Source organism: Abramis brama, assembly GCF_963993115.1.
Source record: "Abramis brama genome assembly, chromosome: 5".
In the NCBI taxonomy this organism is placed as follows: domain Eukaryota; kingdom Metazoa; phylum Chordata; class Actinopteri; order Cypriniformes; family Leuciscidae; genus Abramis; species Abramis brama.
This window is the reverse complement of record NC_139967.1, coordinates 4,569,215-4,581,699: the sequence shown is the minus strand read 5'-3', so window position 1 is coordinate 4,581,699 and position 12,485 is coordinate 4,569,215. Positions and strand designations below refer to the sequence as shown.

The window sequence follows — 12,485 nt, the reverse complement described above, 5'->3', positions numbered from 1 at the left end:
TACACAACACTACCACTAGAGGCGTTCAGCACAACAGTGACGCAATTCATCATCCTACCGCTAGAGGTGCTGCAGCACAAGCGCGCACCCGACGCGCGCTCCTCACGGCATTCCACAGCTGATAGAGGGATGAGAGAGGGATGCTAAGGAAATGTTTTCCTTCAACACAGAAAATGGGCTATCGTGAACTTCAGCCGACAACAGAATGCGACTGAAATATCGCAGGCGAAGACCGTGAGCCAGGTAATGAGTTTGTTAAAAGTAAAACGGCTCTGAATTTCAATGAAACGTTGCCGTTGTGTTTGTGTTGTAATTGACACGTCGCTTTAGCTGTGAAGCTGATGGCCGTTAAAAACAGACGAGCGCAAATAATTCACCTCACTAAACACACACAGGTATCAATGAGAGCCTTCATAGGGACAGTATTCACACTTCCCTGTCAGAGCTTCAGCGGGATTTAACAGCTTACAGAGTGAATATAAACCTCTGCTGACTGACTGCAAAAGAACATTTAACAGCTGGTCCTTTCTGAGATTGTGGTAAACTGACAGCTTTCTTACAGCGGTTTTATCAACTGACAGGTGAGAGAGATATTATGTGTGCTTAGATTAGTACGACTGAAGGCTTTTGGATGGTGCTTATTTGGGTTTAGACTTTATAGTAGAATGTTGTGTATAAAGTATTATTTTTTACAAAATGTAATAATCTGATTACTTGTTTTTTTTTTGACGTAGTTACCCAATTTTTGTATCCTGATTAACGTTACGTAACGCCGTTACATAATGTGATATGGTTTTTGTGAGAATGTTAACTATAAATGCATATTGTTTTTGCTGCAGTCGGAATTAAATCATGGGTCTGCTGCTTCTGTCTTAATCTGAAGTTGTGATGATGTTTATGTTGCTTTTGATGTTATAATATGATGTAAGTGTAAAATATGATGCCATAATACTTTGTTTTCTGCTTGTGAATATATTTATATATGTATATGTATATATGTGTGTGTGTGTATATATATATATATATATATATATATATATATATATATATATATATATATATATATATATGGTCTTTTAGTTATTACATGCATTTTAAATAAAACTGTAATTAAAAATTATACCTATCAGTTATCCGAAACATAAAATATTATTACGTAATGTTATTTCTGCTGGTAAAAGCAGTTTCTAAATCTTTCTGTAGGTTAGTTTGTTCACCCAAAAGTCTGTTATCATTTAACTTTTTGCTCTTTTCCGCTGCTCTTTTCCATTCAAGTTACTTTTTCCAACTTAAATTTCACACAAACTAAATTTATGGCTATGGAAGACTTAGCGAATTAATCTAGACTACTTTTATATGGCTTTTTGTGTCCTTTTTGGTCACTGTGCTTTCATTATGTTGAAAAGAACGATGTAAACATATGGATAAACATCTCCTTTTGTGCTCCTCGAAAGAAAGAAAATGTAAATGATATGTTATGAAAGGTCAAATTTAGCTGATCTTGACCGAAATTTATGTTTTGCCCACAGGTGATGCCAGTAGACCAGGATGGACCGATATCATCACAACAGTTACAGTAGCTAAAATGGCACATTTTAGGATTGTAAACTGTTGAAATAGAAAGTCACCATCAGCTGACTGGATTTGGCACCATAATAACCTTCTTCAGGATCTCAATATATTGAAGACGGACTCCACTTTTGACCTTTAGACCACATCATATACCTGCCAGTCAGTATGTTTGCTTAAGAAAGTTTGAAGTCTTCGATCTTTGACGCTGCAGCGAGTGTTTCCCTGAAGACCCGTTTTTAGTATTCTTGGACTGTTGAAGAGCCTCTGCTCGAGATGTTTACCGCTCTGAAGAAGCTAGTGGGCTCTGAAGCAGGGCAGCTCAGGGATAGAAATATTCCTGCAGGCCTGCAATCCATGAACCAGAGTCTACAGAGACGCTTCGCCAAGGGTGTACAATATAACAGTAAGCGCTTCATGATTAATCTTTTTGTTGTTGAGTAGAGCCTTTCATAAATAGTTTTCGATTGTGTTAAAGACATCCATTGTTTTATTTTGGGCTTGTAGAGTGAGTTTTTCCCCTTGTGGTTTGTCTAAAGTATTACACTGTTGAATTCTTTATTTCAGACACATAGGTTTATATGAAAAAGAAACAAAAACATAATTTACAAACAACATTCATTTCCTAAACCAGGAGAAATACCTTGTGTCACTTATTCTAAGATCATTTAAAACTATTATAATTGTATTTTTTTAATCAATTAATCGACACATGAAGATATGCATATAATACCTTAACAGATCATGTAAAGTGGGAACATTAGCCTATTAGATAGAAACATTTGACTCACTTATCCACTTTGAACACGGCAGTACTTGCTATGTTAAAGTTTGTTGACAAATCAAAAACAAATTGAAATTTGTGAGACATGTTTAATTTGATATGCTAATGTTCGGGACAAAAAAAAAAATGTGTCTGTCACAATTCACCCCCAAATAATTAAAAAATAATTAATAAATTAAAAAATATGAAATGTAAAAAGATTATGTATTAAAATATTTTAGTTTAAGAAAGCCTTTTTAGGACTCATAAAAGTGTTTCATTGTGACATTGTAACAATGAAACGCATCTGATGCATTATACCACCATATAAAAGAACATAATGTGAAAAATATATACATTATATTATTTAAATTGACGTATTCATGCTAGTAGTTTTTCTGCTTTCAATGTATGCTGATTCTAGTAAAATAAAAACTTTACAGTAATGAGAATCCAAGGTAAAATGTCGTTCAGTGTATTTTAGTAATGAGATTTTTTTTTAATATTGTTTTTTTATTTACATTACAATATGAATTTGGATTTGACAATGTTTAATTGTCAATATCATGAAATAATGTTAAAGCAAAAAAAAATGAAATAGGTTTTATTTTCTGTCATAGTTATTTAAATCACAATTAGCACAATTAAACACAAAGTTAATGATCCGTCCATGGGAAAATTTGAGACATAACAATTGTCAGTGTTGAAGATCAAGAGCCCACTCTATCTTAAATTCACAAGACGAAACTGAATCCTTCGTACTAGTGTGATGCAGTTGTGTAGATGTTGTGTAGATGTGTTTTGACGTGATGCTGCATCAGTGGGCCAGTCGGCAGTTCTTCTCTGATCTCGCTTTGAATACTCGTTGTGCTGTTTCCGCAGCTCTGTGTTAATAAAAAATGCATGAATGATACACGATCACCCACCTACTGGCCTATTTTTCCAGTCGCTTCTCCTTGGTAGAGGTATCTTTTTTTAGACGCGTAGATATCCCAAGATACCAAGCATTTCAGCTGTGAAATGGGTATTTTGGTAGATATGTGCTGTATCAGTACAAATCTAGCACATAGTAAGTGTGAAAGGTGTGTCTAGGTTCAGATCTTTCCATGTACAGTCAGTGCCCTGTGGTAGACAGAAGACAGAATATGCTAATCAATGACTAGACGATAACTAGGCTAATGTTGTCTACATGTTTGTCACTTCTTCTTGAGTCTCTCCATCTTTCTGACTTCAGTTTGAACATAAAAGGCTAAAGTTTTTAGAAATTTCCAGTGCACGTGTGTGAGGTAAAAGGACACAAGCTGTTGTAGCTCCGCCCCCTGTGCCGGGAGCAGCAGCTCATTTGCATTTAAAGGTACAGACACAAAACGGTGCGTTTTTGCTCACCCTCAAAAAGTGACAATTTTAACACGTTATATAAAAATATCTGTGGGGTATTTTGAGCTAAAATTTCACATACACACTCTGGGGACATCAAAGACATATTATACATCTTGTGAAAAGGGCATTATACCACCCCTTTAATCAAATTTGGGTAGATATGTGCTGTATCAGTACAAATCTAGCACATAGTAAGTGTGAAAGGTTTCTCATGTACAGTCAGTGCCCTGTGGTAGTTCATTTGAAACTGGGACTGTTTAATTTGGGGTTTCTTATATCATATCAGTGTTCTCCTATCTCCTCTCAGTGAAAATAGTCATCCGTGGGGACAGGAACACCGGTAAAAGTGCACTTTGGCACCGACTTCAAGGGAAAAAGTTCCTGGAAGAGTACATCCCCACGCAGGAGATCCAGGTCACCAGCATTCACTGGAACTACAAAAGTGAGTATCAATGCTATGTTCACACTGATTATGTGGTCTTTTATGTGTGATTATGAAGGGAAGTGGTTTATTTTCTAAGACCAAAAATAATTTAAGTAGACTACCCTATCAGAAAGGTCATAGGTCAAGTATCAGAAGCTGTTTACAATATTCCTTGACTTTACATTTCTGACTGTGTTTTGTGTTTGCTTTTATTCACAGCGACGGATGATGTGGTGAAAGTTGAGGTCTGGGATGTGGTAGACAAAGGTGAGTGTTTAGAAAACACCCTGGAACGAGTGACGTAGAACTGAGCTTAAAGGACAAATCCAGTGAAAAATGAACCTGGGCTTAATTAACACATGGTTACCGAGTCGATCGTTCCCTGCGATGCGTTTTCATGAAAATCGAATGTAAAGAGTTTTATCTTTAAAAACATTTTAGCTCATAACACTAGTATATGGGGCACAGAGTAAGTAAAAATAAATCGCTAGTTAATACCACTAACAAGGCTCAAAATAGCCTCACACTAACACGGTAACATAATGAGGGTCCTTACATACAAACCGAAGCATTGAGAACTTTGTAAGTGTACAGACAGTTTAATAAGAAGATACTTTATAAAGACAGTACATTACGCGTTGACATGCAGGATCCATCTTGGAAAACAGTCTCGACTAATCGAGCCACGAACGCCGTGCTACGTTAGATTTCACAAACGTAATTCCTATCGACCAGCTATCCTATCGACGGCGTTCGTGGCTCGATTAGTCGAGACTGTTTTCCAAGATGGATCCTGCATGTCAACGCGTAATGTACTGTCTTTATAAAGTATCTTCTTATTAAACTGTCTGTACACTTACAAAGTTCTCAATGCTTCGGTTTGCATGTAAGGACCCTCATTATGTTACCGTGTTAGTGTGAGGCTATTTTGAGCCTTGTTAGTGGTATTAACTAGCGATTTATTTTTACTTACTCTGTGCCCCATATACTACTGTTATGAGCTAATCTGTTTTTAAAGATAAAACTCTATACATTCGATTTTCATGAAAACGCATTGCAGGGAACGATCGACTCGGTAACCATGTGTTAATTAAGCCCAGGTTCATTTTTCACTGGATTTGTCCTTTAAGTTATTCATGTTATACAGCTATTCAGTTTAGCAGTGAGACTATTGAAGCAAAATTTTCATTTCCAGTGCAAACGCTTTGAAAATGATTTCAATCAAATCATTACATTTAATGTGTGTAAAATTAAGTCAGCTGAATTGTTTTTCTCACACAGCAGATATTAGCACTCATAAGTGCAAACCTAATGAAATTGCTATTTTAGTATGTTTTCAGCTATCTTTGAAGGAAAGGGAAGTAATGTTGTATTTTACTTATATTTTTGTGGTCTGCAAATACTTAAAGGACAAAAGCTTCCTCTTCCAGAAGGTGTAGGTGAGATCTAGTTGTCAAGTAGTTAAACATTAAACATTGTGTGTGTTTGTGTGTGTGTGCTGTGGTCTTCACCTCTCTTCTTTATAAAACTGTGCCCAGAATAGACATTGCCTTCATTGTAGTCTGTGCTGTTCTTAGACTCTAGATTTTAATGTACTTGCATTAAAATCAGATGGCCACTTTTTCTCAGACTACATTTATTTTAATAGGGGGCATTTTATGTTTTAAAAAAAATTTTTTTTTTTATAAGATTACATTTTGTAAAAAGTTTACAGCTTTTAAAAAAATTATTGTCAAAATGATCTTCTACAATGTCAAGTCTTGTAACCTTTTTTTCTATAGCGCTTTATACAATACAGATTGTTTCAAGGCAGCTTTACAGTGATAAATGGGAAAATAATGATCAGTGATGGAAACAGAATTCAATTCTACTGTAAAGCAGCTCTAAAAAAAAAAACAATAGTGTCATTGTTTAGCTGAAGTCAGTTCAGTCTTGATTCAGTTCAGTCCAATAACTGTAAAGATAATCAAATATGAAAATGAGTTCTATTCAGATATAAGCAGCTCTGCAGAAAAACAGAGATGTCATCGTCCAGCTCAGTTCAGTTCTCATCCATAGTTTAAGTGCAGTCAAATTGATTATATTGCTGAATATTAGGTGTAAATATTAGTATCATTATTGCAAACAGCCCTCTTTTAAAATTGCATGAAGTGGAAATTCAATAGATTTTTCAACTTGTGCTTTAAATTGTGATTGAACAACAATATTACTTTCAGATATGCCAGAGTTTTCTATTTACCCTTGTAGGGCCAGATTTACTAACAGCTTGCACCAGCGCAAACCCTTTTTTGGCGTTAAAAAGCTACTGTCAGGATTTACTAAAGACACGCAGTGAAAAATTAGCGCTGAAAAGGCATGGACAGGGTTATTTTTGCGGCTGACCTTATTGAATATGCATTTATAGGAGTTTCCCTTTCAGACGCAAAATTTATGGGAGGAGAGAATTTAAAGTCTCCACGTAGTCAACAATTTTATCTTTTAAAACTCACCTTTGATCATCAAAAATGGCATATTTAAAACTTTTTTCCGGTGAGAAAAATTTATTTTTGCATTAAAATAGATTGAATGTAACTCTACACCCTTACTTCATTTAGTATTTGCGGATTCATGAATATGCAAATGAGCCCCGCCTCCACTCATTCATACAGGCTCGTCTACAAGTCGATGTATCAGAATAGTAATGCGTTTTAAACTTTTATGTATCGCTCTCTACAACGTCGGACACATTACGGTAATTAATTTGATTAGCCTTTTGCTTGACTACGTTATCAAACAGCTAATAATGTGTTGCATATCAGCAGAAAAATATACCGGGATAACCTGGCTTCTCTTGAGACTCCCCTGCTTTGCAGCAGTTAATGATATGCTAAAGTCCTCCCACACGTTGACCTGATTGGTTACAAGGTAGTTTGTGACGTAAGAAACACCGGCGATTTCAAACCACGTTTTTGAGACTCTATTTTTCACTGCATTTTTAAGGAAACAATACTCAGCAATGGCGTTGATTTATGAATTTGCACATGGTTTGTCTTAAAGCATATTAAAAACACCACATAGACATATAAACAACATTAAAATCTTGCTTTTCACAAAGGTGATTTACTAAGGTTTGTGCTAGACAATTTACTAGTATTATTTACCGCCCAAAGAAAGCATGTCTTAAACCAGACGCTAATTTGCGCTGCTCTTGGTAGATTGCGTTGATCATTATGGAAATGATCCGGCTGCGTCTGTGTTCTTTAATTAGTGCGTCGTCAGTAGATCGCGCGCAGAACTTTCCACTCACATCTGCGCTTTTATGGGATTGCGCTCTCACGCTAATTTGCCCTGTTTAGTAAATCTGGTTCTTTGTGAATTAGTACAACCTTTTACCATGGTAACCATAGTTTAATAAAAATACCATATAAGTATTGTTTAAAATTAGTTATAACTGTCATCAAAAAAATACTTAAAAATTGGGAAGAGATTTACACTGCTGGAAAGAGATCCCATCTGAGTTTATGAGGGTTTATAGCAGTAACAATATCTGTATTAACTACAGGAGCAAACTATGGTTACCATGAAAATATTTGCACAAGGAGCTGCTGCTGTTGATCCAGGTCTGCTCTAATTATTTTCTATATGCTTTTGCCCTTTTCAGTTTATATATGTGTAAATATTGAAATAAGCTATTGAATAATGTGTCACTGGGGTTAATGTGAATAAAGTGGTTTCTGGGAAGGAGGGCTGAGGCTTTCTACTAAATCATCAGATAAAAAATATCTAATATAAAACTCTAATATTAAAATGTATTTTAGATGTTTTCAAATGTAATGCGTCAAAATGCAATGTATTTATTGAAGTTTATATAAACAGCACATACTGTACATGTTCTGTTAAAAAATTAAAAGAGAAAAAAATACATGACTAGTAGGAAACCAGTTAAAGTTAAAATGTATAGACATTTTAAGAAGGATATCAAGTACTCATTGACAGTGTGTTGACTGTCTTGGGTAGTTGAGCTTCAGAAAATCAATAAGGAGATGGCTTTGAATGGATTCTTTGACCATTACAGATAAAAATAAATTTAAAAAAGGTGAGAATAAAGAACCCTAAACTCTAACACAAAGAATGTTTTTTAGCTTAAAACGTTTTTTTGTTTTTTTTTAAAGCATGAAATTGTTCTAAACTGTTACTGTTTAAAGAACCTTTGAAAAAACATTGTTTTTTTTCTCATAGTGTGTTTGAGTAATGTGTCATCATGACAGTAGAGCCTGACAATAGCAACGCCAAGGTCATTGGTTTGATTCCCAGGGAATGCATGGACTGATAAAATGTATACTTTGAATGCAATGCAGGTCGCTTTGGATAAAAGCATCTGCCAAATACATAAATGAAAATTAAAAATAACATCCCATTGTTTTTCTGAGTAATACTTTACTTTTGAATTGCTGTGACTGACATGTAAAGATTCAGAGCAACTTGCGTAAGAGGAGACCATCATTTTAGTTTGTCTGCTTTGGTGGGTTCTTGATGAATATTTCTCTTCTCGAATCTCAGACTCACAGTTCCTGAAGTGCAGCCACACTAATTGTAATAACTGTGTTTCTCCAACTACTGCAGGGAAAGGGAAAAGACGCGGGGAGAATCTGAAATTGGAAAACGAACCTCAGGAGGTATTCACTGCTGTTTTCACTGGGATTGATAGTCTTTTCTGCTCACCAAGGCTGTATTTATTTGATCAAAAATACAATAAAACAGTAATATTATGAACTATTATTACAGTTTTAATTGACTCTTTTCTAATTTCTAATTTTCTAAGTTATTCCTGTGATCAAAGCTGAATTTTCAGCATCATTACCCCAGTCTTCAGTGTCACATGATCCTTCAGAAATCATTCTAATATGATGATTTGCTGCTCAAGAAACATTTCTTATCCATGTTTAAACAGTTGTGCTGCTTAGTTCAAAAGAACTGCTTTTATTTGAAATAGAAATCATTTGTATCATTGTAAATGTTTTACTGTCAATTTAGTGTGTTCTTGCTGAATGTCTTTTTAAAAATATGCAAACTTTTAAACTGTTTTGTAAGACAATTACCATGTGATTAATACTTTAATGTTTTGTTTTGACTGAATTAAAATGTATTGAGTAATACATTTCATTTACTAATTAATCATTTGACATCTTCCAATATCTCAGCATGGAATCTGTGAGCTATTTGCAAGATAATTTTAATGTTCAGTCAGCTGGAAACAACATGGTAATCTCGGAGATGTTTTGTTCTCCGTTGCAGTCTGAATCCGAGATGGCTCTCGACGCAGAGTTCCTGGATGTTTATAAGAACTGTAATGGCGTGATCATGATGTTTGACATCACCAAACAGTGGTAAGGAATCTGCCATTCCTTCCGTTTTTTCCCCACATTCCACATTCACTCTCTCCAAACCCCACATTCATTCTCCATCACCCTCTCCTGTCCCTCCACCACTCCGTTCCCGCCCCTGCCGCCCCTCTTTTTGGTCTGACAGCTATCGGGGGTCAGGATCAGGTGGAGGAACTTGGGCGTTGGGTTGCAGCGGGTCATTGAGCGTCTCTTTCACAGTAGAGTCGATGCCACTGTCAGGAACAAAGAGCGCAATGAAACCAATACATGCAGCTCAGTGTCTCTTAAAGGTTCTGACTCTGTTTATCTCTCTGCTCATTGGATCTGCCTTGCATTCTGACAATGGGTCTTTACATTTTGACCCAAGCACAGCATCACAGGTGCCCGTTGTTTGGGCTCTGCTTTATTGATAGGGCTGAATTTTTTGCTTAAACCATTGGGAATGTTGTGACCAGCAGGTGCTTTTTTGGTGTTTAGACCAACATTTAATCAGTGCCCCATTCTTTGTGGATTGCATAACAAGATCTAACATATTAAAGATCTGATTCCTCGCTGTCTGATTTGGTTCTTCAAATATGCCTGCAATGCATAGACAAGTCTTCAAATATGCGTGATTGGAATAACTAATTGTGTTGTTCAGATAATTGTTCATTCTTGTGTTGATTGGAAAGAGTACTTTCTTTATTGTGACTATTTTCCACATTTTCAAATAATAATAGTTTTAAAATGGATTATATATGATATATATTGAAAATGTATATAAATGTAAGGTCACTAAATGAATGCATAGTGAACTGCATTTTATATATATATATATATATATATATATATATATATATATAGCTCACTAAATGAATGTCAGCTGTAATCATCTTGATTTTTCTTTTAAGCTTCTTGGTCCATGTTTAATCCGAATCTCTTGCCAGGTAAACGGTCGAATAACCTTGATTATTTTTCAGCTTGGTATTTATGCTGCTGTGAGGCCGGTAAAGATGAACACACAAGATGATGTATTTATTGCTTTGCTTTTCCATGCTGCTTGCTAATAAGATCCTGGCATTTCACTACGCTTTTTTCCCCCAACATATATGTGGGTGGTATGAAGTCTGGGAGTGGTGGCCAATAATGCAGATTATTTGATGAATCGGTTCAAAAATATCTTAAACCGTGCTGAATGTTAAAACTCATATTTTTAGATTATGATGTATAAAATTGTGCAATACACAAGAAAATCACATCAATGTATGAATCACAGACTCTGTCTTTACTGCAGGACGTTCAACTACATCCTTAAGGAGTTACCAAAAGTGCCAACACACGTCCCAGTGTGTGTCCTGGGTAACCAGCGGGACATGGGCGAGCACAGGGTCATCTTACCCGATGACATCAGAGATTTTATCAACAGTCTGAACAGGTGAGCAGATAAGATTAAAATCGGCATGAAACGGAAGTTGTGATAGTCTTTTGTTTCCTATTGTGTCGTATATCCGAGTGAAACGGCTTCTCAAACAAGAAAAACTGTAGGGCGGGACTTCATTTTGTCCATTGGGATTGATCGGATGGTTGTGGTTTGCTATTGGTGGATCTCATGTGAGTGACAGGTTGTCCTATCCTCGTCTTTAGAAAAGAGAAGAGATGTCACTGCATGAGGGAGGGGAAGTTATTTTGATTAAAGGTGCAATCGGTCATCTGGGAAATGCTAACTTGATCAAAAAATAATGATGTGCATGGATAAATCATTTATAATAATTTCTTGCAATGTTCCATAAAAAAAAGAATTATCAATTTTGATTCATGGTGACTATAACCCTCAAAAAGAGGGGCTGGACTCACAAAAATCGTCTTTAGAAAGAAGTTAGGAAAATTCTTAAGATATAATGCTAAGAAATTCGTAAGAATGTTCCTAAGTGCAATTCTTGAAAAATTAAGTTCTCAAATATTTTCTTAAGAACATAATCTTATTTTTTTCTTAAGAAGAAAATGACAGGCTTTGGTGTTTTTTGATTGAAAGGCTGGTATTGCTGAATGAAAAACACCTCATAACTCATCTTTTTGCCCTGCATAGATTACTGTCGATGACATAAGCGCTCAGACTATTTTTTTTTTTCAGCTTGACGGGAGTTAATCACTCAGCGCAGTTTTTTAATGTTCTGTGTCAAGTTAAAATAGTTGTTTTAAAAGAGCCTGTCCCAAGAATTTTTGGTCTTTTCCATTCATTTTGCGCTCTGTCTTTCCTGCGCTCTCTCTAGAGTGAATGCATCCCGTACCTGTGTGTTGTCGCGCTAGTTCTAGCTAAAGTGAGCCATCATATATATGCTCAAATGATCGATCGGTATTGCTTCAGAGTATTCGTCCAAATTCCTGGTACCAGTAATATCATGTATTATATTTTACTAGTGTTATGTTGAAAATCATCACCTTTATTTGATTTAAGACAGGTGGGGGTTTATCCTAACTTTAAGAAATACTTTACAATTATTTTTAAGAATATTCTTTCTAGGAATATTAATACTTCTTAAATGTTGTCTCAAGAACATTCTTAAAAAAAATTGGGGAATACAAAATAATCTTATATTTTTTCTTAAGTTAGAGAATAATTTTATTCTGGGGCTTATAGACCCTCTTAGTCCAACTCCATGCTTAAAGTAGAGCCCTATATAATACATTTTATTTAACTATCAATCTTTCAATCACTCAGCTAGAGAATACCCATAATGTCAGAGTCGTGAACTTTGCTGGACAGTGGGTTCCCAGGAGCAAGGTTGAAGTTTAATTAAATCAAATGTCAAATGAATCGAATTCATAAAACTTTAACAATTTAATAATAATTTATCTAAACAGATGTAATCAAATAAAGGCATAAAACAATTTAATTAATCTTTTAAAATGTATTCAAATGAAAATTTAACAATTCCTTTTATTTGTAAGTGCTGCATTAAAGACAGTGAATATATGTCTTTTATGCCTTTTAACCTACATAAAAACT

The 12,485-nt window shown here is 35.2% G+C and overlaps 1 protein-coding gene across 3 annotated transcripts in view; it reads left to right on the top strand.

The window, feature by feature from the left end:
• Positions 1–97: 97 nt before the first annotated feature.
• Positions 98–12,485, top strand: part of rabl6a (RAB, member RAS oncogene family-like 6a) — a 28,763-nt gene continuing 16,375 nt past the window's right edge. The window contains exons 1-8 of one of the 3 annotated variants that reach the window (XM_084113554.1): positions 98–243; positions 1,530–1,975; positions 4,020–4,154; positions 4,356–4,403; positions 5,546–5,575; positions 8,736–8,791; positions 9,411–9,502; positions 10,773–10,913. In XM_084113554.1, the coding sequence (XP_083969680.1) occupies positions 1,846–1,975; positions 4,020–4,154; positions 4,356–4,403; positions 5,546–5,575; positions 8,736–8,791; positions 9,411–9,502; positions 10,773–10,913 (632 nt within the window). In that variant the 5' untranslated portion in view covers positions 98–243; positions 1,530–1,845. The remainder of the gene's footprint in view (positions 244–1,529; positions 1,976–4,019; positions 4,155–4,355; positions 4,404–5,545; positions 5,576–8,735; positions 8,792–9,410; positions 9,503–10,772; positions 10,914–12,485) is intronic. The other 2 variants (XM_084113556.1, XM_084113555.1) reach the window with 2 other exon arrangements.